Source organism: Fusarium poae, chromosome 4, assembly GCF_019609905.1.
Source record: "Fusarium poae strain DAOMC 252244 chromosome 4, whole genome shotgun sequence".
Lineage (NCBI taxonomy): Eukaryota > Fungi > Ascomycota > Sordariomycetes > Hypocreales > Nectriaceae > Fusarium > Fusarium poae.
This window is the reverse complement of record NC_058402.1, coordinates 8,031,511-8,057,902: the sequence shown is the minus strand read 5'-3', so window position 1 is coordinate 8,057,902 and position 26,392 is coordinate 8,031,511. Positions and strand designations below refer to the sequence as shown.

General features: G+C 46.7%; 11 protein-coding genes and 2 non-coding genes across 13 annotated transcripts; 9 read left to right on the top strand and 4 right to left on the bottom strand.

Moving 5' to 3' along the window:
* Window positions 1–139: 139 nt before the first annotated feature.
* FPOAC1_012737 (uncharacterized protein) lies at window positions 140–3,580 on the top strand (the record flags this gene model as incomplete). Its single annotated transcript, XM_044857085.1, has 7 exons — window positions 140–335; window positions 385–404; window positions 450–486; window positions 533–600; window positions 646–1,121; window positions 1,167–1,684; window positions 2,532–3,580. 7 exons carry the CDS (start codon window positions 140–142, stop codon window positions 3,578–3,580), a joined length of 2,364 nt encoding a protein of 787 aa, XP_044704398.1.
* A 1,549-nt stretch (window positions 3,581–5,129) lies between these two features.
* Window positions 5,130–6,320, top strand: FPOAC1_012736 (uncharacterized protein; the record flags this gene model as incomplete). The annotated part of the gene is made up of 2 exons (XM_044857084.1): window positions 5,130–5,214; window positions 5,269–6,320. 2 exons carry the CDS (start codon window positions 5,130–5,132, stop codon window positions 6,318–6,320), a joined length of 1,137 nt encoding a protein of 378 aa, XP_044704397.1.
* A 670-nt stretch (window positions 6,321–6,990) lies between these two features.
* On the top strand, window positions 6,991–7,074 carry FPOAC1_012735. Its single transcript has one exon. It is a non-coding gene; the product is annotated as a tRNA-Tyr (tRNA).
* A 335-nt stretch (window positions 7,075–7,409) lies between these two features.
* FPOAC1_012734 lies at window positions 7,410–7,494 on the bottom strand. Its single transcript has one exon. It is a non-coding gene; the product is annotated as a tRNA-Tyr (tRNA).
* Window positions 7,495–7,664: 170 nt separating this feature from the next.
* FPOAC1_012733 (uncharacterized protein) lies at window positions 7,665–8,516 on the bottom strand (the record flags this gene model as incomplete). Its single annotated transcript, XM_044857083.1, has 1 exon — window positions 7,665–8,516. The coding sequence occupies one exon, from the start codon at window positions 8,514–8,516 to the stop codon at window positions 7,665–7,667; it is 852 nt and encodes a 283-aa protein (XP_044704396.1).
* Window positions 8,517–9,475: 959 nt separating this feature from the next.
* On the top strand, window positions 9,476–10,068 carry FPOAC1_012732 (uncharacterized protein; the record flags this gene model as incomplete). Its single annotated transcript, XM_044857082.1, has 2 exons — window positions 9,476–9,687; window positions 9,807–10,068. The coding sequence occupies 2 exons, from the start codon at window positions 9,476–9,478 to the stop codon at window positions 10,066–10,068; spliced, it is 474 nt and encodes a 157-aa protein (XP_044704395.1).
* A 1,422-nt stretch (window positions 10,069–11,490) lies between these two features.
* Window positions 11,491–12,348, top strand: FPOAC1_012731 (uncharacterized protein; the record flags this gene model as incomplete). Its single annotated transcript, XM_044857081.1, has 3 exons — window positions 11,491–11,644; window positions 11,704–11,812; window positions 11,877–12,348. 3 exons carry the CDS (start codon window positions 11,491–11,493, stop codon window positions 12,346–12,348), a joined length of 735 nt encoding a protein of 244 aa, XP_044704394.1.
* Window positions 12,349–12,608: 260 nt separating this feature from the next.
* On the top strand, window positions 12,609–14,139 carry FPOAC1_012730 (uncharacterized protein; the record flags this gene model as incomplete). The annotated part of the gene is made up of 3 exons (XM_044857080.1): window positions 12,609–12,849; window positions 12,933–13,052; window positions 13,097–14,139. 3 exons carry the CDS (start codon window positions 12,609–12,611, stop codon window positions 14,137–14,139), a joined length of 1,404 nt encoding a protein of 467 aa, XP_044704393.1.
* A 2,852-nt stretch (window positions 14,140–16,991) lies between these two features.
* On the top strand, window positions 16,992–18,820 carry FPOAC1_012729 (uncharacterized protein; the record flags this gene model as incomplete). The annotated part of the gene is made up of 2 exons (XM_044857079.1): window positions 16,992–17,446; window positions 18,535–18,820. 2 exons carry the CDS (start codon window positions 16,992–16,994, stop codon window positions 18,818–18,820), a joined length of 741 nt encoding a protein of 246 aa, XP_044704392.1.
* A 468-nt stretch (window positions 18,821–19,288) lies between these two features.
* Window positions 19,289–19,618, top strand: FPOAC1_012728 (uncharacterized protein; the record flags this gene model as incomplete). Its single annotated transcript, XM_044857078.1, has 1 exon — window positions 19,289–19,618. One exon carries the CDS (start codon window positions 19,289–19,291, stop codon window positions 19,616–19,618), a length of 330 nt encoding a protein of 109 aa, XP_044704391.1.
* A 478-nt stretch (window positions 19,619–20,096) lies between these two features.
* Window positions 20,097–21,067, bottom strand: SPG1 (septum-promoting GTP-binding protein 1; the record flags this gene model as incomplete). The annotated part of the gene is made up of 3 exons (XM_044857077.1): window positions 20,097–20,195; window positions 20,245–20,319; window positions 20,363–21,067. The coding sequence occupies 3 exons, from the start codon at window positions 21,065–21,067 to the stop codon at window positions 20,097–20,099; spliced, it is 879 nt and encodes a 292-aa protein (XP_044704390.1).
* Window positions 21,068–22,639: 1,572 nt separating this feature from the next.
* FPOAC1_012726 (uncharacterized protein) lies at window positions 22,640–24,089 on the top strand (the record flags this gene model as incomplete). The annotated part of the gene is made up of 2 exons (XM_044857076.1): window positions 22,640–22,655; window positions 23,620–24,089. The coding sequence occupies 2 exons, from the start codon at window positions 22,640–22,642 to the stop codon at window positions 24,087–24,089; spliced, it is 486 nt and encodes a 161-aa protein (XP_044704389.1).
* Window positions 24,090–24,610: 521 nt separating this feature from the next.
* Window positions 24,611–25,842, bottom strand: FPOAC1_012725 (uncharacterized protein; the record flags this gene model as incomplete). Its single annotated transcript, XM_044857075.1, has 2 exons — window positions 24,611–24,724; window positions 25,669–25,842. 2 exons carry the CDS (start codon window positions 25,840–25,842, stop codon window positions 24,611–24,613), a joined length of 288 nt encoding a protein of 95 aa, XP_044704388.1.
* Between the last annotated feature and the right edge of the window lie 550 nt (window positions 25,843–26,392).

The following is a 26,392-nucleotide window of genomic DNA, read 5'->3' as shown; positions in this document are numbered from 1 at the left end:
CGTCGTTGATCTCCAACAGTAGATCCAAGCCAAGTCCATGGAAGAAAAGCTTAGCCTTTTTCTTTAAAACAGTCGCCTTTTTTTGTCTATTTCTTGCTTTCTCCAATTCCTACACAATGCTTGACCTTGTTTCCATGTCATGTGGAATGCAACAGGTCCCGACTCGAATCGAAATGCTCCTCCAGGGGTTGTTCCTGATTACAGCAACCCGGAGGATGTGTACTGGACGCTCAATATCGCCTTGACAGTCATTTGTGTATCTTTTGTTACAGTTTTCTTTCTTGTACGAGTTTATGTTAAGCGCACTATTAATCGCAATATAGCGGTTGAAGATTGTACGTACAAAAACTGTGTCAAGAGCGAAGACCAAGCTGACAATTATAGGGACATGTATAGCAGCATTTGTACGACAACCCTTTATTGTCAGTCGGTTCTTGCTAACTTTATAGGTCTGTGTAATTATGTACTGCACAACAGTTTTAATGAGTATGTACCTACATCCCTCTCAATATCTACTTCGCTGACAAGATAGTGGCACGATATGGAGCAGGTTATCATGCTTGGGAGATACGCAAACCGGAATACTACAACTGGCTCAAGGTAAGTTACATTACACTCACCCAAAGGCTCATCTAATATTTCTAGTGGTTTTACGCCAGTACCGTTGTGTATATCCCCGCCTCCTTCTTCACCAAAGCGACCATCCTCCTCCTCATGGCACGAGTCTTTGCGGTCGAACCACGAGTCTCGAAAGGAATTCGAATATTTATTTGGGCATTGCTGGTCGCATACATCCCAATCCAGATTTTACGAATCGTTAATTGTTATCCTATCCGAACATATTGGGACCCGAAAGTCCGCAACGCCCATTGCCTCAACCAGCGAAAGATATTCTTTTCGGATTTATCGCTATCAATCGTTACCGACCTTTTAATCCTTCTCGTACCAATACCGTTGACATGTCGACTTAGTTTATCTGTCGGGAAGCGAATCAAGATTGTGTTGCTTCTGGGAGCTGGGGGGATTGCGACGGCTCTAACAGTTTTTCGAGTGGCAAAAGCGGTTGACTTTCTCAACTCTGACGACATCACCGTGGACTATACTCCAATTGCCATTCTAACGTATGTTTCAATCCATCATGTCTGGCTCTTGTCTAACATGTCTAGGAATCTTGAAATAACCATTGGATTTGTTTGCGCCTGTTTGCCTTCACTCAATTTATTGATTGAGCATCATATTCGAAAACGAAGACGACAACGACAGACACAAACCGATGGGCGCGACCGATCACGAGCTTCTATGATTAAAAGACACTTCAGATGGATGAGTTCCAGCACACGTGCATCCCCAATACCATCTCGCCCTACGAATCAGCCCTCAGCTGGAATGATTGACTTGGATGTGGAAATGGCCATGTTAACAGGTCAGCCTGTACGATTACGATCAGAGAGATTGAGCAGCACCGAATCTCTTGGACTTAGGCCACTTGATCATCGACTCGATTCGGGAGATGGAATACGAGAGGGATGGTTATCCCAGGACCAGGATGATCACGACGAGCTGCAGGATAGCAAGTTTATCATGAAGATGGTTCAAGATTCGAGAGCTAGGGCAGAAGAAGGGGCGAAGGAATCTTGGTGTCCAGTCTGGGACGGGCCTAGGGATCCTCTGGCAAGTCATGGGAGTTGGAAGTATAGCATACGGACGCATTGATGGAGTTTTGTTTAAAAGTTGCATGAGACACACGATAGACTTGTATTAATGTGTTTGCTGACCCCAATCATGTGTCGGTCATCAGGTTTACAGAATCCTTGACTGTACTTGTCTCTACTGTAACCAGGATCGGGCAATCATGCTTCTGAGAATCTGCCTCTAGGCAGGTGACTCTGGTCAATGAGGCACCTGCCTACCTTAGTATTTTCATACCAATTCGCACGATGTGAACTGAGGTGGCTCTTCACCACTCGTGCCTTCCGTTCAAATGCACACTCCCTCTTTTACCTCGATTCGCCCCAACACAGCTTTCCTCCTCCAACCTCTTCACGTTCAACTCTTCGACTTCTCCCAATACATTCATTCGTCCCCGTTTTCATTTCTACCATCATTCTTTTATCCTTCTAGCCAACGATGAGTTCTCAACCAACCGTTGTAGCTACTGATGCCCCGACTCTTTCCTTCGTCCCGACACAATTAGTTGAGAAACCCTACCCGGCACAGCCAGTTGATCATCTCCCAGTTGATCATCGCGGCCCTTCCGAAAAGATTGGAAAATGGATGTTTATAGACAAAGATTACCCATCCTCAAAGATTTCAGCCGAGACTTGTTGTTGCCCATGTGTCGCCTACGGCCGCACCAGAAAACGCTTAGATGAAGCCATCGACAGACACAACGGCATCTACGAGACTCGGGAGAAACACTAGGAGTCTCCAATCTACCCTGTCTTTTCGACGGATTGTTGTATTTTTGCTTCCGTCTGTTTTCCTTGTGGGTATCCTGTGTGTGTATGTATTGAACCCATCTAACAGTCTAGTGTATGGTCATTTGCTTACCGACCTCCGATATGATATTCGAGAATTCTACGAAATCGACGGTAATGAGAACCGAGATTGCTTTGCAGGATGCTGTAAGCCTTGCAGTACTCTGATTCAAATGGAAGATGAAATCAGGGGAAGAGAAAAGTGTCGGAAGCCCAGTAACGCCAGTGGGTATACCTCTCATCCTCCAATGGAGTCACCACTGAGTTGTTCATGCTCGTCTTCAAACACCTGCAGCAAGAAACCATCTCCTGATATAGAGCGCGATGAGTGTCTTCCGTGCATTCCTGAAAACCAATCCGAGAAATCTCCTTCAACTCCTATCAGCCGCCGTGGCAGCAAGAGACGAGAGAGCTCTATTGCCTTGGACCCAGTTGCACCAACCGATGCGACACTTGTTCATATTCATGATATTGGCAAAGACCCAGTTTTGCCGGCCCTTCATGTTCACGGGAACCACAGGTTAAGCAACGATACTACAGACATTGAGCCAGCTTTTCATGTTCACGGGAACCACAGGTTAAGCAAAGATGTGACTACGCCAGCCTATCCACCCTCAATTCACCAACTTCGAACTGATACCAAGGCACCGGCCAGTCCGCCTGCAGTTCTCCGGCACGATCTTTTCGACGATATCCAGACATCTGCCATTCAACGAAGCAATCACGACCTTGGTTTCGACCAAGTCAAGCCAGCCGGTATTCAATACAGACATCATGACCTTGGCTTCGATCAAGTCAAGCCTTCTGGTATTCAGCACAGCAACCATGACCTCGGCCTCGACCAAGTCAAGACATCTGGTACTCAACGAAGCAACCATGACCTTGGCTTCGACCAAGTTAATACCTATCGAGCCAGTCCAGAACATCAAATTCACCATGATGAGACAGTCCCAGGCGCGTTCCCTGCATCGTCTCACGATTTAGTCGAAGACCTGGCCAGCAACCAAATTAAATCAGCTCAACCGCATGGACTTGAGCGGGACGATGAAGTTGCAAGTAGGCCAGCAAACTTTGGAGCACGCCATCTTTACGAGGATAAATGATTGGGCTAGAAGGTTGAACAGCAAGGAAAAAGAGGGAGCGATAGGGCACTATGAAACACCTCAGACACGACAGTATTATTAGTACTTGACAGAAGCAGCTAATAGAGATATTTGGTTATTTTGCTGCAGCCTTTGTGATAACATATGTAGGTCGGCAGGTCTTCCGCGGCCTTGGCTAATGGCAACTAATGTGAGTCGGCAATATTTATTGAGGCAGGTGACACTGAGTTGGCATCGAGGCAATTCTGCATGGTGCTGTGCAACCTGTCGAGGGCTGGTTAAAGTCAGGCGTCAAAGTAATATGGTAGACTCAGTAGGCAATGTGTCAAATGGCAACACCGGCGATCGTGTCTCATTCCCAGCCTCCAGGTCGCAGTTTATTGCATTAGTTAGAGCGGCGCTGCATACTTACAAGTATCATTGGGAGGGGTTCCAACACGGACACGACGCGAGTTCGCGGATGGCCTGACCTTTTTAATAGAAACACTCGATCCGATAGTTACACTTTGCAGGGGTTTGCTGGGTGGAGTTTGATGATCTGGTTGGCGATCAAGTATCGTCAGGGATTAGTTGAGGACCAATTATCTCTCGAAACTAATCATGTTGTGATAAGACGGCCGCATATAAGTGACCATGGGACAACAGACAATGTGACTTTGACGGATATTTGCAGCTATTCAGGAGGTGTTTTGACGGAAGAGATGCTCAGAGACGGGTAGAAGTATTGTAGTAGAGACACGACACGGTAGAGTGTTTGATGAGATAGAGATGAATGCTCTGCCCTCCCTTGCATCTATCTAGATGCATCTGACTACATCTGGTACATCTAGTGCATCTGCCTTGCATACAGGCGCTAGACACTTGGTAGGCATGGACGCGACGATTGGGTACGATGTAAGAAACTGGGTTGACGCTTGTGGAGTTTTAGCTCATGTCCCACAAGGCCAAGGTTTTGATTCAAGTGAACGAATCATCAAGAGAGTACTTGGGCGGTGACGAGTGATACGAACATGGGCGCGTCCATTAATTGAGGTGAGGTGAGGGGAAGTTAACCTGAGGCATCAACTACTACTAAATCAAAGTCAATGCATTTCTTCAGCAAAAAGCAAAGCAAATCAAATCAATCGTTTCATCATCTCATCTCATTTCGTCTCTTCCATTAGTTTAATAGTAGACACGAAAGATCGCGATTCCAGCATTCCTCCCTTGATTCCTTCCCTGTAACATCCACTAAAAGTTTATAGTTTCAGTGGTCTTCATCCACTGGCACGTCCATCTCACGTTCACGTCGGGTCCAAGGCACGGAATACGCCCACTTTCGCGCTCAACTTGCACTGGCCGGGGTCCCTCCCTCCCTTCCCTTAAACCCGGCATCTCCCTCCACGCGCGACCCCCTCCCACACCAAAAACCCACCTTTGGCACCTCTTTTCTACCCGCTCCTCTCCCACTTTTGCCTTTCCATCATCCATCATCCTCTCTGCTTTGCTTTGGTTTCGGTTCACGCGATAAATAATAAACAAGAAACAAACACTCCTCCACTATTGAACCATGGCGACCGTTACACGTCAACCGTTTGCTCCCCTTGATGGGTCCAGACTTCAATCCCTCACAAGTATTAAGAATAGGCAAAATGGTAGGTGGAGATGGTCACCCGTTTGATCGTCATCACTAACCTTTTCATCATCAGCTATTACTCCTCCAACTGCCGGCAAACGAAAAGCTGAACTGATTGATACCGACGACTTCGAAAATGTTGATCCTTCAGCTTTTGCCAAACGATCCAAGGGATCAAAAGACTTGACCAAGGATATTCTCAAACCATCAGCTTTTGTCCTCAAGACTCCATCTCTACCTGCTCTACCCGCTCCCTCTGCAATCCCCAGTCGCCTCAGTCCAACCAAATCCTCCCGTCGCACTCTTCAACCAAAGTCTCCGGCAGCAAAGACAAGTGGCATCTCAAAGTCCTCTCCCATTCATGCTACTCCCGCTGGCCGATCCCCTACCCGAACCAAACGATCATCTGGTCTTGGACCAAGTCGACGACGCACTCTTGGACGTATTGACCCTCCCACTCTTCTTGGCGCTGCCGCTCCCTTTTCTCTCGATGCTGCTCTCAAGGGCACCATTCCTGGATATAGTGCCAAGTCGGCGCCTCCCAAGGAACCCGTCCTACCAGTACCAGACATGAAGGCCAGCTGGTTCTTTGAGATTCACGAAGATACTCCCGAGCAAGAAATGACCAACCTTCTTCAACATAGCACATGCACACTCGATATTTCATCCGACGAGGAAAGCGAGCGCAAACGCAACAGAGATCGCGCTGAAGGTCGCGACAAGGAGAATGTTCCTCCTCCTGATGATGTATCCCAAACTCGTCGCTCACCTAGAGCTGACGACATGGTGGTGGAGAAAGAACGCGTCGCATTGGGAGAAATGAACACTGCCGACTTTTACGCTGAAGGGTGCGATGAGACATCAGTCATCATTGTACCAGAAGATGAACCAGAGATCAGCAGCCTTCCGGAGTTAAGCACCATTCCAGAGTCAAGTCTAGAGTCTCTCGAGCCTAGCAGCCTGCCAGAGTTGGAGGAAATCGCTACACAAGAAGATATTGATAACCTCATGGCCAAGCCTACAGAAGGAACATCAAAAGCTGCTGTTTTGGAACCTATCGAAGGAACGGGAGAAAGTTTTGAGTTGTGGGAAAGTGGTAGTGCACATGACGAAGACGCAACTTGATGAGAATATGGTATGAGTATATGGAATAATGGGTAACGGTAACGGACAATGATGGGTATGCGAGCATGGCGTTGGATTGGATTCTCTTCTCGCAGGCTACCAAGCGCTGGAGTTCTGTTTAATTGTGTGGTTACTTTTTTGTCTTTAAAAATCTGAATTCAATTCAACTGATAAAGTCTAAGAATCAACGTGCTTATTGACCTGTGAATGGACCTCCTACATTACTCATGGTGGGATTTTGGTGTTTTGACGATAGGATGAGAGGAGCAACAACCGAGCGCCCTCACTGACGTTGTAAACATATAAGACTAGACAATTTAAATACAGAGATATAGACAATATGCTCTACATCGCGTCTACTAGATTATTCCGCTGTCGATGTCCACTGTTCCACGGATTGTGACATTGCCCTAGGGTAGGTCCAGTAAAAACACGACACCTGCGACACCACACAGTATAGCGATGGTAGTATATGTTGCAATCAAGCTCGGAATTGATGAAGAGAGGATAGAAAAGAAAAGAAAAGAAAGTCGACCAAGATGATTAATGCATGCGATGCGAACCTCGGTTCCAGTTATTGCTTCTCTGTCGCTTGACGTCTATCTGTATATACTACCATTAGCTTCTCTCCCACAACGTCAAATGGCTATTCCTCCGATCTCGGAGATCTCCCCGAATAGCTCAGCTGGAAGAGCGTTCGACTGTAATTGCTACCGTCATCGAAAGGTCACTTGTTCGATCCAGGTTTCGGGGATGATTCTTTTTGCTCCATTTCGTTCAAGCTCAATGTTTTCTAGCCCTCAGAGCCTTAAAAGCTATTCTGGGGGTGCCAGGTAGGTAGCGATTCTTTGATGTGGGTGTTCCTTGAAATTTAATAATTAGATAGCGATTCTATTAGTCTCTACTGAGCTATCTTAATTACTATCTCGACTTGTAATTAATTAATATTTTTTTTATTCTATATAGCAGGGTTCTTATATGTTGTGGGATAATGGAAATAATGCAAATAAAGAAAAAGAGAAAAAAAGAAAGAATCCTACGGATTCAAGATGACACCCTCATTCAGAGTGATTTGCAAAAAAAAGGGAATCCCCGAAACCTGGATCGAACAAGTGACCTTTCGATGACATATAACAATTACAGTCGAACGCTCTTCCAGCTGAGCTATTCGGGGAGATCTCTGGAACAGAGGAACAGCTATACTTTGGTTGTCCGTATGTCTATATATAAGCCCTGGATATCGCTGCAAAAACTCGTAATAGATACATGGAAGCGCACTCAAATGGTTAAAAAAGGTTAAATGATAATAAACCAAAAGATAACTTTTATTAACGCTATTTACATCTAGTTAAACACAACAGTCTTGTGACCGTTGAGGAAAAGTCTCTTTTCAGCATACCACCGCACAGCAGCAGCAAGCACTTGACTCTCAACATTAGATCCCTCCTCGGACAAATCCTTGGGGCTCATGGCGTGATCAACACGGGCAATACGCTGCTCAATAATAGGACCCTCATCCAAATCAGCAGTGACAAAGTGAGCGGTAGCACCGATGATCTTGACACCGCGCTCGTAAGCCTGGTGGTAAGGCTTGGCTCCCTTGAAAGAAGGCAGGAAACTGTGGTGGATGTTGATGATGCGTCCAGACATGGCCTCGCACAATGTAGGAGAGAGAACCTGCATGTAACGAGCCAGAACGATAAGCTCAATGCCGTGCTTCTTGCAGAGCTCGAGAACTTGTCCCTCCTGCTGAGCCTTGGTGTCCTTTGTCACGGGGAGGTGGTGGAACTCAATTCCGTAGCTCTCGGCGAGGGCGGCGTATTCGGGGTGGTTGGACACGATGACGGGAACCTCCATTCGAAGTTGGCCGGTCTTCATGCGGAAGAGAAGATCATTGAGGCAGTGACCGATCTTGGAGACCATGATGAGGACTCGGGTCTTGCGGGCGACGGGACGAATATCGTATTCCATCTTGTACTCTGCGGCGAGCTTATCAAAAGCTTGAGCAAGGTGCTCTGTGGACTCTGTCTCGGTAGGACCAAAGTGAACTCGCATAAAGAAACGCTCAGAGACGGGATCGGAGAATTGCTGGAGGTCGAGAATGTTGTGCTTGTTGTCGGCAAAGATGCCAGTCACGGCATAGACGATGCCGGACTTGTCGGGGCATGACAGGGTGAGGATGTGATCGTTGACCATGTTGAAGAAGGGGCTTGGCTGTTTACGTGTTGAAATGGTTACGAAGAAGTGAGGTTTTGGAAAAAGAATTGATCGGCGACTCCAGTTTCCGTATCATGGCCCGAGTATGACTCCGAGTTCCACCCCACTGCGGGCTAACCCTCCACTATCGGAGAGAGCGGGATGTGGATGCAGGATCTTGCGTGTAGGTTATGCTGAGAGGTAGTCGACTTAAAGTAGCTGGAGTAGACTTATAGGCGCAAAGCGATTGACAGGTTGATTATTGGAAAAGATCGTCATGATGCATATCCGTTTAAATCCAGTCTCCGCAGTGGCTGCAGCCCTGAAGGCTTGTCGTCACGTCATCAGTATCAACATAAGAGACGAAATTAGTAGACCGGGTTATGCTACTTGGACGATATGTTTTAGGCTATTTATTTTTGTTTAACAAGGCCGGCGAGACCAACAAGGCCAGGCTAAGCTTCTTTCGCGTGTCCCTGCTGAGGCTAGACCCGGCTGTTAGCCCTCTCACGCGAGTGACGTGAGGAATTTGTAACTGAGGGTTGATAAAATGGGGTCAAGACTCCAGAGCAAGAAGACCCGGTTGATGGTGCATAGTTATATTCAGGACTTGACTTTTTATATTGAGGCCAAGGGCTTGTTTTGAGATTATTGGGAGTCTGAGGAGCCTTGATTGTGTCTTGACTGTCTTGCGGAGAGAGGATGAATGTGTCTTGACGAGGCGTTGTTCAGACGGACATCTATTAGGTAATTCATGTTGGAATTAAACATGCTGGGTGTCCGCACACCTGGTTCTAGATTTTGTAATCTTGGGGCATTTACGCCCTAGGACGAGGTCAAGTACTTCGTGCTGTAGTGCAAACTTGTTCACGCCGGCATGGCTCAGCTGTACGTATATCGGGTTGCCTTTTTGGACAGCGACGACGACAACAACAACAACAACTGCTGCTGCTGACAAGATGAACACTCTTATCCGCAACAAGACCACCGCTGTACAGGCGCACGCCCTCGAAGATGGGCGTGCCAACCCCCTGAAGCCTGGAGCTAAGCATTCCAGCGAGTATTTCAAGATACTCGAGGACGCAGAGCCCGTTGCATGTTGTCGGCAGTTTGAGTTCCCCGTTAATGATGGCATTGCAGGGGGATGGGTCGCGGCGGCACTCTCCCGAGTGTCAAAATGAGCCGCCAAGGAGGGATCATGCTGGCGACTAAGCCTCAGCGCTCTGAAAATTGGGCGATATCTAATGGGTTCAGACGGCCGGCGAGCCGGACTGACACTAACTGGGCCAGTTATGCTCTGGAAGGCTGGAAGGGAGAAAGCCTTTCTAAACTGAAGGCCACCTTCAACTTCCAGCCCGCCAAGGACGAGCCGTTGTGTCTGGACAAGGATCGCATATGCATGGAGAACCATGGCCGGAAAGGCTATGGGTTCTGTGCCGTGCGTTGGAAAGTAGGAACACAGTTGGATGACCGCCGAGAAGGGGAAGCAGAGGCGGAACGAGGACCAGAAGGAGAGTGTGTTTTGCCATCCTCATCTTCCTTAGGCTGGTGAAAGAGTACTGTCATTGTGTGAAGAAGATGTATTGGAAGGCGATGGATAGGGACGCTATCTATTGCTGGGGCTGTTCGAATGCAGTAGCAGCGTTGAGGTCTTTGCTGTTATACTACCCAGACGATGTGATGGGTTATCCAAAACTTCCGTTCTTAACTCCCGACGCAGTGTGTCTTGAGTAAGACAGTGGCTCGTAGTTCAGTTTTGTTGTCGATGACATGTTAGGTGAAGTCTCTGGGTTGGGCGTGGTGGGCTGTGCGGGTATATGTATAATTCGAGCCTGAACTGGTGATGGTGAATTCGTTCGGTGACTATAGGTGCTGGCATGCCGGATGATACCACGATCAAGGTGACAATGGTCTGTTATAGGCATAAAATCCGGATTTCTTAAAGTCTTGACTTTTGAAATCGATTTTGGGCGTGTCCATGGGCCCGTGTCAGACACAAGAAAAGGTTCCTGCCTACCTAGCGACTGCCAATATCCAAGGAGCTCATCATGCCATGGTGCTTCGCCAAATGATCTCTCTGGAAGTTGGATGCATAGAATAGGTCGCTGGCACTAGGTAATCCATTCCCACGAGTTCCCATGGTGACAGCCGAGAGATGTTCCCTGGTAGTAATCTCGGGATCCTCGGTGCTGTCTGCTGATATACCATACAAGAGCGACAATAGTTCTCAGTGTCGCTTGATCTTGAGGGCCACCAGTGTCTCCCTCTGAGCTTCTCGATTGTCATGTTAACTGCGAAGTGTCCATACACATCGTGTGCTTGCTGTAGAATAAGCGGCACCTCATTCTCCGTTGCACTAGTGTGTATATAGTTCTGATATGGTGTAGTGCGTTCGTGACCCAGAGCGAGATCGAGGCGTCCTTGAATCGTACCTGTATACCAAGTCACACACTTCGGAATAGCATTCTAGCCATACCCGGGATTTCTTGAGCTCGGCAGAGCAGAGGGTTCCTTGATCTGATCCTTCCACCAAATTTTCTTGGCGGGTGTAGCTTCTTTTATAAGTCACCGATATCATAGAGTTCAGGCTGTATGAGTCACGCCTGTGTTGGAAAACCTGGGTAGTCTTGAAAAGTTTGATCTGTGCGGACAGATTATAATTAACCTTTGTTGATAACCCATGATCTGATCTGATTGACCCGCGCTGTGTGTGTCCCACGTGAAGCACCACCACTTGGCCAAGACAGTGTGAATTAGTACCCTGTCAGCCTTTTCCACCCTGCCCTGCCACTTACTTCACCTTGCCACTCACTCACAACAACAACAGTCAACTCTCAACTACAGCGCCGGTCTTGAATATTAATTAATACCTGAGACTTTGATCTTCGAGGTTGGTCAAGCCACACGTCTCGCAATAAAGTTATTCTCACGATAGCTGACTTTTCCTTCCCCACAAGGACACATAACAACAACAATGTCTGACCTCGCGACTCAAGATGTTTCAGGCAGCAGAGGTGCCTTTATCGTTTTGGAAGGCTTGGACCGAAGTGGGAAAACAACCCAGGTAAAGCTTTTGGAGCAGAGATTTGTCGAAGAGGGTAAAAAGGTCAAGGTTATGAGATTCCCCGGTACGTTGATGTTGACCTCTACGGTAGGTATCCAGCTATGCTGACTGATATTTGTACAGACAGAACTACACCTATTGGACAGATGATTGATAACTACCTCAAGAGCAATGTAGAAATGGAGGATCATGTCATTCATTTGCTCTTTAGCGCAAATCGCTGGGAAGCTGTGTGAGTAGTCACTCACCCACACGACCCCAAAAGGCTTCCTTCAACTGACCCAACCCTTTTTCAGCAAACAAATCCAATCCCTTTTAGCTTCAGGAACAACTATCCTCTGCGACCGCTACTATCACTCAGGAATAGTCTACTCAGCCGCCAAGCAAAACCCCTCTCTCAGCCTCCCCTGGGCACGAGCCCCCGAGCGCGGTCTTCCTCGTCCTGACCTTGTGCTCTTTCTTGATCTAACCGAAGAGCAAGCTCAGGCGCGAGGCGGATGGGGTGGGGAAGTGTACGAAAGGTCTGGTATGCAGAAACGCGTGCGGGAATTGTTCTGGGGACTTTCTATGGGTGGGAAGGATGTTGCGGCTCAGGGATTGGGGCTTGATGAGGGTGAAGGGTGGACGCAGGAGGAAGAGGATCTTGTTGTTGTTGATGCGGGGGGGAGCGTGGAGGAGGTTAATGAGGAGGTTTGGAAGATAGTTAGAGGGAGGGTTGAGCAGGTTGAGAGGGGGGAGGTTGGAAGGAGTGTGAGGGTTGTGAGGTAGATACTGCAGACATGGTGTCGAGATAGATGTCTACAGTACAGCAAGACTCAGGACAGTAAAACAAAAATGAATCTCCGAGACTTGGATCGAACAAGTGTGGTATAGATGTTAGATTAGAGCTGTTATCCAGATAGTTCTCGCGCACGGTGGTGCGGTTGTGGTTTGGCGTTGTTCTGTTTACCCTACCTATGGAAATCGAGAAGACGAAAGCTTAAGCCGTCAAAAAGAACGAGTGTCAAAACAACTTATGTCCGGTCACGATGTTATCACCGTCACGTGGTATCGGAAGCATATCCGTTCCCCCACCTTCGTCAACGTTGATGCATACACTCACTCACTCTTCTTTCAACAATGCATCATGTCGGGTGGCTCCCGAAGCCGAGAAGGCTGCTTCAACTGTCGAAAGCGAAAACGAAGATGTGACGAGGAAAAGCCAATTTGTCAAAGATGTCGCAAGATTGGAGATGATTGCGTGTTTCCGTCTTCTTCGAATACCTTCAAGTTTGTCGTGGTAGCATCTGATGATGATCATCATATGATACCGATTACTCAAAACATTAGCTTCTTAAACCTTTCGACTCAAGAACTTGTTGCTATCAATGATTCGCAAGGTGGTGTTGTTGTGCAGAGATCGTCACTTCCGCGCGTCCTTTCACCGTTTCCTTATGAGATGACAGGAATAGAAAATGCTCTTGTACAGTATTGTACGTTTGCTCTCGTAATTAAATTCTTGGCTGACCGTTATCAGATGTTGAAGTCATCTCTACCAGCAGAGTTTACGTCGATACAACTCGGAATGGCTTCCGTACATCAGTCATACCTCGAATGTTTTACCAAGGTTCTCTCCTCTACGCAGTCCTGTCCATGAGCGCAGCAGAGTGGTCACAAAAAGGTAGCCCCGATTACAGTGGCCTTTCGATGCAGTACAAGGTTCGGGCACTCCACCAACTCCAACAAGCTTTACTCGACTCCCAGGACAGTGAAGGCAATCTGCTTACCTGTGTTCTTCTGTCGTCTCTCGAGATAGCTCATGGTTCTTCGACATGGCTTCATCATCTGCAGGGTGCTCTCGCACTTCTCGAGAGTTTCGGAACGAGCATCGACTCAGATGTGGCCGAGTTCGTATTGCAGTATTTTCGTTTTCGCTACATCTTGATGGAGACGACTCAGCCGACACATGATGACACAGTGAATCAAGCGATGGCGAGCTTGACCAGGATTGAAGCAAGTCTGTCAAACGATCGTAATCTCGTTGATGAGCAGATAGGTTGTTCGATGGAATTAGTCGATATTATTAACGAGATTTCGTCGCTCGCCTATATTCCCCAAGATCAGCTATACACCAAAGGCCAAGAAATCGAACAAAGAATTGAAGAACATTTACCAGGCAGTACCGACTACTACCTTTCGAGGAGCGCAGAGTCGTTCAGGATTGCGGCTCAGATCTATCTTCGTTTTGTTTGTTACGACTCCTCTATTACGCATCCAGCGATTCTCGAGCTCCACGAACAGTTGCTCTTGTGTCTTTCTGACATCATTGTCAAAGGACAAAAGAGGCGATCATTCCCAATGTGGCCTCTCTTTTTGGCTGGTTGCGCATGTTCTTCTGACCAACAACGCAAGGTTGTGTTGGATCATTTTGCATTGTTGGACAGTAAATGGCCTGTTAGCAACATTTCAGCGGTTTGGAATGCTCTTAAGTTGATATGGCACACCCGCGATCTGCAATCTACCGGCCATGATTGGAGAGAGGTCATTCAAAAATTTGGATGGAAGTTGTCTCTGTCATAGGATCAGCTATGGATCATGGTCCTCTGTGTGTAAGATCCAAATTTCAGTCAGTGTCAAATGGTAGACTGCGCCTTCAATGCTATTACACGACGTCCAATTGTCGTCACCTACTTGTATTAACTTGTGCGCCTGGGTTGTACCTCGGGCAATCACTCAATCGTACAGCCTAATTCGGTGCTGCAAGTCTTACTTCTTCAGGATAGATCTTTAATCCCTTGTCTCCCGCCCGTGCAATCAAGGGTCCATTGTGACCACGCCATTTCCCTAGCTGCGGTTGCTTGAATCGTAAATCATGGTATCGTGGTATCGAGGTTGATCAACTGCCGTTAATGAATGCGACTTGTGTCTGTGTTGGTATCACCATCATGTGTAATGTGTACCTTGAAACCCCACAAGTGGCAATTGATCCAATAGCATCGATTCTAATAGCAGACCTGTTTAGTATGAATAGAACAAACAATACTGATAACTGTACAGCATCGAGCATTTGAGTGAAATACAACGCCACTGGAGTTGGTGACCAGACAAGTCTAGAACTGATGCTGTCCCCATTCCTTGGCAAAAGGGAGCTAATGCAGGGACCCCAGCACTCGCAGAGACCAGGTTCTCGACTCTCTTTCTGTCGACCAAATGATATCGCGAATCACGCTGCGAGGAACTCCTCCTCTCAGTGATACCTCGAACGGGGTAGGGGGAACGGATTAGGACTTGTGCAAACCTTGCAGTCCATCACATATCGTAGATATTGGATTTGCTATAGCCCATCGGAGATTGTCTGCATCTGCATAGCAATGAAATCATCGAGCAGATAAAGCAGGTTCAAGACACTATACGCGGAACATCCTTGCGCCATACACGGACATGTCACCGAGTGATAAGAGGATTCAAACACTCAAGTGGATGCTGTGCCGCGGGTTGAAACACAGCGAATAAGCGCATCAAAAGGCCCGAGCAGTAGAGCTATTCCTGTCAATTATGCTGCGATATGTGGCGATTCAAATGTCGATTGCGTTGAATCGCGAACTGGAATTCTGTGGCTTTCAACTCCCGCCTCAAAAACCTTGTTATGTTCTGTGCCTTGTTCCTGGTTCGAATCGGCTCGGCTCTGATTTTGAGGTGAATTCTAAGTTTCTAGCCGCTTGTCAGTCGTCATTTGCAAGAGTCTCATTTATTACTATGTACATAGTAGTTCAATCATACTATACCATGAGACGATGAGAAACGTGATCGTATCCGTAGAAGCACACGATTACGGCATCTCGGCTACCAAGAAAAAAGTCAATGCTTGGCCTAACAGTCAAAAATACGGAGCTTTGAGGAATAGAAGCTTGGGACATGGGATCGGGGGCGAGTCAGGGCCCCTGGAAAAGCCAAGAGTCGGTTCGTGGAGCCATGCCATGCCGGTGGCGTTGGTTCAGACTGTCGAGAATTAGCTTAGCTACTTCTTAGCAGAGGAGAGGATGCGGGTAAATCGTCAAGATAGTCAATAATGAGCCATTTACCATTCGTGGGATTGGATTAGGTCTAGATGTATGCAGTTGTGCCACATGGTATCTGACATTATCTATTGATGCAGGCAGGCTTCTAGATGTAGATCCGTAGGGACAGCCGACGGATAACGGAAACTGGCGATGGATTGGTATGCGAAAACACGCGTATTGTAGCTGTACGAGTATCGAGTTGAGAAATAAAGCGTATCGTCGAACCGACGGGATAAACCTTGTCTCTAGCTGACATTGAGCAAAAGATGTCGCGGTGATACCATGAGTGGTCCATGACTGGAGAGAGGACCTTCAGAAGCTAGATTATGGACCCCAGAGCCGGGGACCCCCGCTGGCTCCTGCTGTAGCTTTCGCCAGACCCAAAGGCGGCAAGCCCATTCTTAGCGCACCCGCTTTAGGACCAAGCGCTGCAAGTCCAGGGGCTTGGCTAGGTTTGTTTAGTTAGGGGAAGGTCCAGGTCTGTCCCCCCCTCCTTCCTCCTCTCCTAGACTCCTCGTTCTCTAGCTTTTTCGCGTCACAGTGGCTTGGAAAGAGGCAAGACCAGAGTCAAGGTTGCTTCCTTTTATTACAGTGCTCTTCCCAGGGATCTTGCTTGCATTGCATTGTGTCTCTGTCCCTTGAAACTCTTGATATTCCAACCGCAATCTCGTCTGTTTTCCTATCCATTAGGACAATTTTCGGTTTCTCTCTCTACTTTTCTTGGCTCTTATTACTTGACCCTCTCGTAACCAATCCCAACGTTGCACTTACCCACTGGACCTGAACGAAGCGACGATCCATCCACCCATTCATCCATGCAGCTGCAGAGAACTGAGACCAACAGGCTATCCCATCACCTGCAGTTCTTCTACTCTCTCCCTCTTTGACTTTGATCAACTTTGATTGTTTGGTTTATTCTTCATTTTTGTCTATAATAACCTTTGTCTTTGTTTGTCTTCATCTTTTGTCGCGTGGAATTCGCTCTTTTGCGAGTTTATTCTTCAAATACTACCTCGTATCGGCACTTTTTGCCGGCCCCTAATTACGTCGACCGACACACACACACACACACATTTGCGGGCGGCTTTGCATCAATCAACCATTTCCCGACGAATTTGAGTTTCACTCATATTTTGTCTCGTTTTGAGCATTGAAAATAAAAAGGTATGTACCAGCCGTTGCCAACTGGTGTCACTGTCGCACATTGCATTTCACATGTGCATTGAACCAGCCATCACATCATAGCCACAAGTCACCTGAGACTGACCATCGCGATAGCTCTCCTGACCATCTTAATCTCCATCCTCCCCTTGGTTGCGTCTTTCGACCAACACTTTCGACCGTTCAATTCCAACCACAAAAACCATCAAAATGCCTTCAAACTACGAAAAACTATCCCGCCCTAGCGGCGATACAACTTTGGCTGTTCCCGAAAAGGCTGCTTCCACAACTCTCACAGTCAACGAAACTCCTCGCATCAGTACAACATCCACGCCTCAAACAGACAAACTCAACCCCTTCGACACCGATATCGAGGCTATGGTCACAAACACCCGAACAGAGTCAAACATGCACAAATCATCGTGCAGTCCTCTTGCCAGCAAGACAGACTGCCAAGTTTGGCCAGGAAAGGATCACTGGAAGAAGCAGGCCAAGGCTGCAAAGGCAAAGAACCGCTGCACCTGTATGGCCCACCTCAGCCAGCGCAATCGCTGGATTGTCAAGGGACTCATCATCCTTCTCGTCGTCGGAATTGCAGTTGGTGTTGGTTTCGGTGTCAGCAAGCCACTCAACGCGCCCATATGGGGCGACGATAAAGATGATAAGTAAATTCGTTTCTCCAGTCCAAGCATACGAGATACCCGTCATGGACTACTCTTATCGCGGAAAGACTTTTTTCGTTTTCAGTTCAATTGCCTAGCGCGCTGGTTTTCTTTTCTTTCCCACATCATGAACGGGCGTTATGGCGTCACATCTCATTTCAATTGTGACGGCGAGGAGTGATGGATTACAGAACATTGGGTCTTCTGTTTTTACAGTTTCGCTATTTACTATATATGGTATATGGTTAGTAGACTAGAGTCTAGAGGAATAAAGAGTCTCCTCGAAAGGGACAGGGAACGTTCCCTTTTTCGCTTACAAGATATCTTTCTGGTGATGTCGCATATGTATGTTTGGTGCACCAAAGTGATGCTATCGCAGGCATCGAGGTACATGAAAAGTTGGCTAGTAGAAACATAAAAGACGAAAGTAGTAGGCAAATACATGCTACTTGGACCATGGTCATTGGGCTATTTAGTTTTGTAGCCTAAAGCTCAGAGGTCAATGTTTTGCTATCCACTAAATAGACAAGCAAAATGAAGTTATCATAAGCACAAAGTGAGGTTATCGTGCCCCTGTAACTCCACCAGATCGTCAGGAACCAGATCCAAGATGTGCGGCCCGTAGAAAATAAGTCTGTGGGGAGGGACGGGAAAGATGCATATTCTAAAGAAACAATACTCTAGATTTGGAAATGGTGGCCAGGGAATGACCACTCCGAGGAGAGTTGCTGATGGAGGGGATCCACAGGTATCCGAGCCTCCCGTAGGAGGTTGGGGAGATATAAGCACTTGACGAGCAGTTCTTCTACGGAGTAGGCATGTCTGTCTGTGTCTTTTCAAGGTATTGTAGTAGAGGTCAAAGGCTGTTTGTTTGGTCAAACTGAACAGAGTTACTTGTTCACTTTGTCAAAGCTATTGTTCGGCTTTCTTTACTGATGTTCATGATTTATATCAAAGATGGCACAAGAACCATCTGACAAAGCATTTCTTACAACCAAAAAGACACTCAAGATGTCTATCTTGCTATATAAATCCATCCCACCACTCAAATCACAGACTTAGGAAACCATCAACTGACAGACTCACTTCAGAACCACAAACTTTACAGATTTCTTCTTCACCACCGCCAAAATGAGTAACCGTATTTATCTCCCCATCTCACCCTTCTCATGGCCCATCGTCCGTCGCGATGGACCCCCGGAACAATCCAAGACTGACAAGGCTGTGACCATCACCATCGTCTGTGGTATCTCTGCGCTTGTCCTAGCTCCGCTTGTGTGGTACGTTGCTGCGAGAATCGTCACAGTTCGTAGAGAAAGGGCTGCCAAAGAGGCCTCTGCAGATGTCGAGCAGGGGCAGGATGTTAATCAGATTTGATGGAACACCGAAACTCTGATCGTTTAGAGTATCTAGATTGAATACACTCAACTCTGCCTAAACTAAATATGTACTATTATGAACTTTCAGTGAAATAACTCTCAACTCGTATTAATCCAGTCTTTTGAAGCCCCACCTATCACCAGGCCATACTCAGCATGAGAAACTCTGCGTCTATTTCGACGCAGTTACGCAAAAGTTTATAGATATAGTATAGACATATAATTTAAAACATTAGAATTTATAATAAAGAAAGTTTCTAGGAGAATTTTAAAGACATTTAATCTAATATTAATTCCCAAAAGAGTGGTAAATCGCTAAAACTTACAGTGCTGCGATGTTTCATTTTACAAGTTTATCAACATAAACCTTTGAGAAAAAGAACTCAAAGAGCAGAGCATATTTGGAAAAGAGTGATCTGATTCTTGAGATTCGAGTATAAATAACCAAGGTGTTCCCAAGTTGAGAATGGTTTCTTCTTCACCAACAAACAAACCACAAGACTTCCAGCAAGCCTCCAACAACAACCACAACCACAACCACATCATCAACCACAACAACAACCACAACAACAACCACATCAACATCAACAAGATGGGCTGCTGCGGAAGTAAACCAGAGAAGGAATTCAAGCCTAAATTCCCACGAGAAGAGGGCGCCGCGCCAAGACAGCGCAACCCCAACGTACAGCAGTACCGAACTCGACCTGTACACCTCCCGCGAGATGAGACCCAGCCGGCACTTTCAAACCGCGACCTGAGGTACATCAATGGAAGACTTCGACGATATGAGGACTGAGGTACATCAACGGAAGACTTCGGCGATATGAGGAATAAGACTGTAGCATAGATCGCACCCTGCAAGCCAATACACACAGGATTAACAGTCGATTTGTATCTTTGTCTGAAATAACTTCTCTCTCAAGTGACCACACGCTGCCCCTGCCACACATCAATCACATGCGGTCCTGCGCCAATAACCCTCCCATGTTTATCTATTTCCCAGAGGTGATCCTGACCTCTTTCCCATGAAATCCCGTAATAAAGTGTCAAGTTGTGAGTGTGTGAGTGTGTGAGTGTGTGAGTGAAAAAGAAACAGGAGACGATCCAGTTTGTATGTTATGTAATTGAACAAAAGAAATTTGGGGCAAAAAAAGTGCTTTAAAAAAGGGATAGCATTTTTGCTGGGGACTGTGCGATGCTGGATCGCATATGTAAGTGTCGTTCATGTTGTCAGGGGTTCAACATGTTAATGCTCGTAAATGGCCGTGTTTCAATTATACAGACTGATATAACAGGAGAGGCTCGCCAACATTTTCAATTTCGGGAATGGTACACTTTAGGTCGAATGCCTTTGATAGAACAATCTTGAAGATCTGAGATTTGTTAGGAGGAGTTGTAGAGTAAAATTTGTGGACCACACACCTTTTGCACGTTGATGCTATGACTTGTACTTGAAAAGATTAATGCAGCCCTCATGGCTTTGGCAAATCGTCTCGCCTGTGGTTGTTAGTCGAGTTGTGACCAAATGGGATTGACATACCTGATTTGAGATCTCTTCTTGATCTTGAGGGGGAAAGTTGACAAAGTGGTCATACTTGGTACCCACAAGAATAGGGATAGCCGTTTTGTTGAAACCTCGTCCTTGTCGGTACCACTCCTTGATACTATTCAACGTGCTCTTGCGCGTAAGATCAAACATGAATAGAATGGCAACAGCATCGTTACACACGAGTGGCAACATGTTGACAAATTCTCTTTGACCACCAAGATCCCAAATCGAAAAGGTGATTTCCGTGTTGCGGATAGAGATTGTCTTTTCCATAAAGTTGACACCTAGGGTTTGGATGTAGTCCTCGTCCCAGCTTCCTTCGACGTATTTGACCATCAAAGAAGTCTTTCCGATTTGAGCATCGCCCACCATGCCGACCTTGATCACGACATGATTACGGCCGTTGGATGAAGGCTCGCCCGCGCCTTGCCGGTAGTCGTTGTATGCCTGATGTGCGGGGTTGGATAAGCCGCTGGCTGGACGGGAGATTGGAGGCGCAGGCTGGACGGGAGGTGTATATCTGGATGAAGGGTCGTCTCTTTGAGGACTGGCAAGACCCTGATCAAGGGATGTGCTCTGTTGATGATGGAAGCCGTTGCTTGAACCGGGGTGGGGAGATTCTTCGATACCTCCCATGGTGTCATCGGGAGTCTGAACAGGCAGCGGGACCTCGTGTGGGGGAATATCCGTCTCCATGATGGCAGTCGGGGGAGAGAGAGGGTCGGATACGGTGGCCGTAGCCTCGGAAAAGGTTGAGTCGTCCAGTTTGAAGGTGTTGGAGGAGATTATTAGAGATCGGGTACGAGATTATCGAATGAGTGTGGAGACAAAGTCGGTAGAGAACGTGATGGGAGAATCGCCAGAAGAGAAAAGAGAAGAAAAAGAAGACGGTCAACAGCTCATCAACGGCATCAAGCTAGTCGAAAGCATAGAATGAACAAAGTCGCGACGATAGTATAGGTAGTCGAGTTGAATGTTGTAGGTAGGTGGTGGAGTTGAATGAAGCAGAAGCCACCTGTAGAGAGCTCGAGGGAGTAGTAGTGGAAGTGAGACAAGGCGCAGCGCAGGGTATGAGACAGAGATTCAGCGCGTATAGTAGTAGAAAAGAGCGGGATCTCTGGTAAAAGTCGAGTCGCAGTCGCAATCGAGTCGAGATGAATGTAAAAGGTCAAAGTCAAAAGGTGGGTTTAGTTAGAAGGGTTGTAGTAGCAGCAGGGGAGGGGGTCACTATTTCGTCGCTGACGTTTTGGAGAGATGAGGCCCTGCGGCTAGAAAGGTGCGCGCAAGCGAAACAAAGCGGGACGGAATTTCAAGGCACCGGCTGTGGTACAAAATGAGTATAATCAATTCACAGAACCAACAATACCAAAAACGGGTTGGTTCTTCTTTTTCTCCTGAAAGATAAAGTTTAACTAGCTGTCTACAGTAGGTAGTCGGGCTGTCTCTGCTTATGCGTGAAATGTTGGTGGTTTGTTGATATGGTGGAGTGATATTTTAGCTTTCGGGACGCGTTGGAGGGCGCGTTTAGAAGAAATGGTTGGTTGAGGCAATAGGTATGGCTGGCTGGATAAAAACAAAGGTTATCCAGATAATTGTTTGTCCCTGGAATTCCAATTTATTGACAAAGAATGGTGTAACCAATATCAAGCCCAACACATCATGCAGAATCCGGTAACTATTTGCGATGGAGTAAATAGCAACCGTCTTGTTTGTTATGCATAGACAGTGATTGCAGGTATGCCTAGCTGGGTATCTCAGAACTGTAATACCTACCTGGTAGTCTATAATTATCAATTAACCATGAACGATAAGCTATTACTGACTGTTAAAATACGTTTTATTGATTAGATAACATGACTGGTGTTCTATTCTAAACACACCCATCATCTTGATTCAATTGTCAATAACCCCACGTTTCTAAGCGCCGGCGTGTCGTTTCGTTTCATTGGTTCACTGTTTCATGCAAGCCTCGATGTCTTGACAAATTCCGGTAAATAGAGCAAGTGCCGAATGATTGCATTCCATCAAGGTCGCCTACATGTGCACCGTTCATTTTGAGAGGGCAAATGCAAAAGGGAAAAACAAAGGCCGATGATGGTTGTAAGAGGCATTTATCCGGCTACAAAGGTTCAAGCTGTTGGTATCTCAAGAATAGGAATGTCAGGTGCAAGATTTGATTGGCTCAATTGGCATAACATAATCATGCATTTGTTTAGATTATCGGCGACGTACAAGGTCAATTCGGTGATTTTGTTCGACTATTCCATCATGTACCTTGAGGCAGGTAAGCCGGAATCGCAGAGGTTTCTAATGATAGGGAACTACCTAGGTATACCGGCGAAGGACCACACTCTCGATGCATTTCAGATGTGCCTCGCCTACAAAGCCAAACACCCGCAAAAATAATAATAAAGAAAAACCTTCCTACTACGTGGGCCATTAGAAACCGGCTACTCCCTGATCGCCAGATCGAGCCATTGTGGATCATTTCCTTCCTTCGCTCATTCAGTACACACATACAATGGAGATACGGGGACGGGGGAGGAGGCCTACTTGCGTAAGGTGCGAGGAGTTTATTGGGCAGGAATAAAGAGAGCTGTCGTGATACTTCCTTCAGTATCAGGTCGGCTTGGTCTGGAACCTTTCCATGCAGTGGGATAGATCCGTATACATGCTGGCATGCCACACATGTAAACAAGTGGGAAAAATTAGCACATACGATTCGTGCTTATGCTACAAGGCTGGAAGCAATCAAGTCATGTTTTCTACTGCTCACAGATGCTTCGATTGGGAGGGAGACCAGATACAATGCCATCGACTTTCCACGTAGGCAGTTGCATGGGAACGGCCTTGACTCAGTCGTTCTTCCCCGTCCCTTAGAGTATCAGAAAAATTAGCCGCTGGAAGCATAAGAGACGAAATTAACAGGCCACTTTATGCTCCTTAGACTATAGCTCTTGGACTATTTATTTTTGTAACCTAAGACTTAGGAGATCATTTTTTCTGCTACCCAGAAAGGCGCCATTGGAACAGATTCACTCTGTGAATACGTACATATGGGAAGTGGAAGGTAGTAGGTAGTGACGGCTCTTTATTCTATATGACTGCTGGATATGTGCCCATACGCAACAATGAAGAGTTTATCTATAGAAGATGTAAAGTTCCCTATGCGATATGAGAAAGCAAAGATAGCTCGGCTTGATGAGATGTGCAAAAGCTCCTCGAGTTGACCATTTCTGACTCGTTAGACATCCGAGGAGAGAGATTGAGGGTAGTTGCTGAGGTTCTTCTGTCGCCTTCGGTCTTTCCTCAACCAGAGAGGCGACTACCGCAACTGCAATACTTGATCACTGCGAAGGAAGTAACGGGGGAGCAGGAAGGTGGGTATATGAACCCTTCGTCCTCCGTCCCCATCTTCATCTTCATCTTCTCATCTTCATCTTCATCCTCCCTTGTCCTCGTCTTCTCACAGCCTTCCCACAACCTCCCCCCCATCTTCATCCCCATCCCCATCCCCATCCCCATCTCCGTCTCCGTCTCCGTCTCCGTCTTCGTCTTCGTCTTCGTCTTCGTCTTCGTCTTCGTCTTCGTCTTCGTCTTCGTCTTCGTCTTCGTCTTCGTCTTCTCATCTTCATCTTCCTTTGTCCTCGTCTTCCCACTGTCTCCCCCCCTCATCTCCATCGTCCGCCGTTGTCGTCTTCTTCCCATCAGCATCTGATCTCCTTCTTCCTCGCCTTCTCATCCATATGTCTCGTCGTCGTCTTCGTCGACTTCTAACCGTGTTATAGATGGCTACTAACAAGCAACTACTCTTTTTTGACCTCCGCTATCAACTTCATCCTCGAACACGAACTCGATACTGTCAAGCTACTGTCAAGCCACTGTCAACAAGATCGTCCATTATTTTCTCATTGGAATTGGGCTTGGCCCAAGAATGCGAGCTCTAGTATCGAAGTGCAACTCTCATCGGGTAGGTCTTTTCTCAGCCGTCAGCCGTCTCAAGTCCCTGTGCACTAACTATAATTCAGATAATCGCCTAAACCACACCTGAGAAGCATCGACCTTTTTTCTTGTACAGCGGGACACTCTGCAATCTCAACCGACCAGACCTTCCCTTATAACAACAAGCCTCTCTGTCGCATATGACCCCTAGGCCAAGGTAACCAAATACGAAGGCCCCCGTTATCGGGGACATGGGTCCCTGGGTTCGCACCCGTTTGCCCACACTCTCGAATCACTTCAGACATACTCGACCTCAAACTGCATCTCAAATACCCAGCGACATTGCATACTATCAGGCAAAGTCTCCATGGAGCCAGTATCAACAAGGCGTTGGATTGTCAGGGTGTTGCTCTATGTATATTGTTTGAGTCAGCGCATTGCTATAGTAGGGAATACCCACAATGGAAATCAAGATGGTGGTACTGCTTTTGTTTGTGCATATTTTCTTTGATGTCAACTTGTGATAATGGGATTCTAGAGCACAATTTGTTCACGTTGCCAAACAGCTCTTAACAAAACAGATGAGAACGAAACTGTAACGCAATAGCCACAACAGAAAAATGACGAGAACAAGACAAAGACTCAATATTGCGGTGCCTCAGTCCCCAATCTATGTTACAGAAGTAACCTATGGAGCGCTTTGTCCTGCAGACAATGGCAGCTTCATTCTCATGGATTCATCATTGGCGCAACTTTGGGTGTAGTAGCCGACATCAAATTACAGTTGTCTGCTGGAATTAAGACCTCAGTTCCCAGAATGAGTAGTTCAAAAACTACCCTTGAGTGACCATCATGTACCCCGTAGTAGGCAATGATAGCTTTACTCTTGTGGGTTCATCACCGGCCTAGTTCGACTCGGACTAGGGATGCGATCCAATTGGAATAAATTTGCTGTTGTGAAGAACCCAGACTTTATTGATGTTGATATCCCACCGGACTGTGTAATGCCGACTTGTGGGTGTACGATTCCTGTCTAAGATTCGTCCATTCTAAAAAGCGATTAACATCGAGAAGATGCAAAAAGGGTAAATAAGTTTAAGTGAAGTGACATGTAGAATATCCTCTTCGTGTCAAGGCATCTTCCTCCACAAAACCACATAAGCTAAAGCGAGTAAGTACGATCCGTGATAGTCAAGCAAATGCTGTTGTTTCTCACCTAGATCTAACACGTAAAGACTTTATTTTAATGCGTCGCAGTATTCGACCATGTCGGAAGTATCATCAATGGATTGCCCTTTGTAGTTTCTTCATCATCCTTCTTTCTTTTTGGCACGAAACCGACACGAAAGCCACACCAAGAGGGCGAGGATAAGAATGGCAGCGACAAAGGAGCCGACGTACAAGGCATCCAGCTTGACACTGGGGCCGCCTCCGTTTTTGCCTTTCTTTTTACTGAACAAGCCTCGGCGGTGGAGTTGCTCGAGCAATGGCTGAGTGTCGGAAAGTACGAGGTATGTGAGAGCTGGCATGTTGAAGGCTGAGTGAGAGATGTGATTGTTGGTTTGTGAATGAAAGGGGAGAGAGAAGAAAGCCAATTGGGGGCAAGCAAAAGACTTGATCTTATATTCTTACAAGTTATAGTTTCGAGTTCAAGGGGTTTGTTGGCCCTGATGCGTGATGGAGCAACCACTTTCATAGAGTTGTACACGTATGCATGGGTCTTGTCACGCGCGTCCAAGTGAGAAAGTATGATAAGTTATTAGATCTACAATGTTGTGAGTGACTATAATATTATAAAAGAAACCTACCTACCTACTGTTGTATTGTTGGGAAACTACCTCTATGAGCATCTCATTGACTTTGTAAGAAAGCTTAGATGGAATATGTCGCCACCAGATAAAGAAACCGAATGGCCTTTATCTCAAAAAATTGCAACAGAAATGCACGTCAATGTGAATTGCATATGTACACAACTTGTCGTTAATACTACCTACCTACCGCCCAATTGCTCTGTGAGTGCCTCCAATTAATATGCATGACATGCTGACTAACCCCCGAAACCCACATCGGCCCATCTCC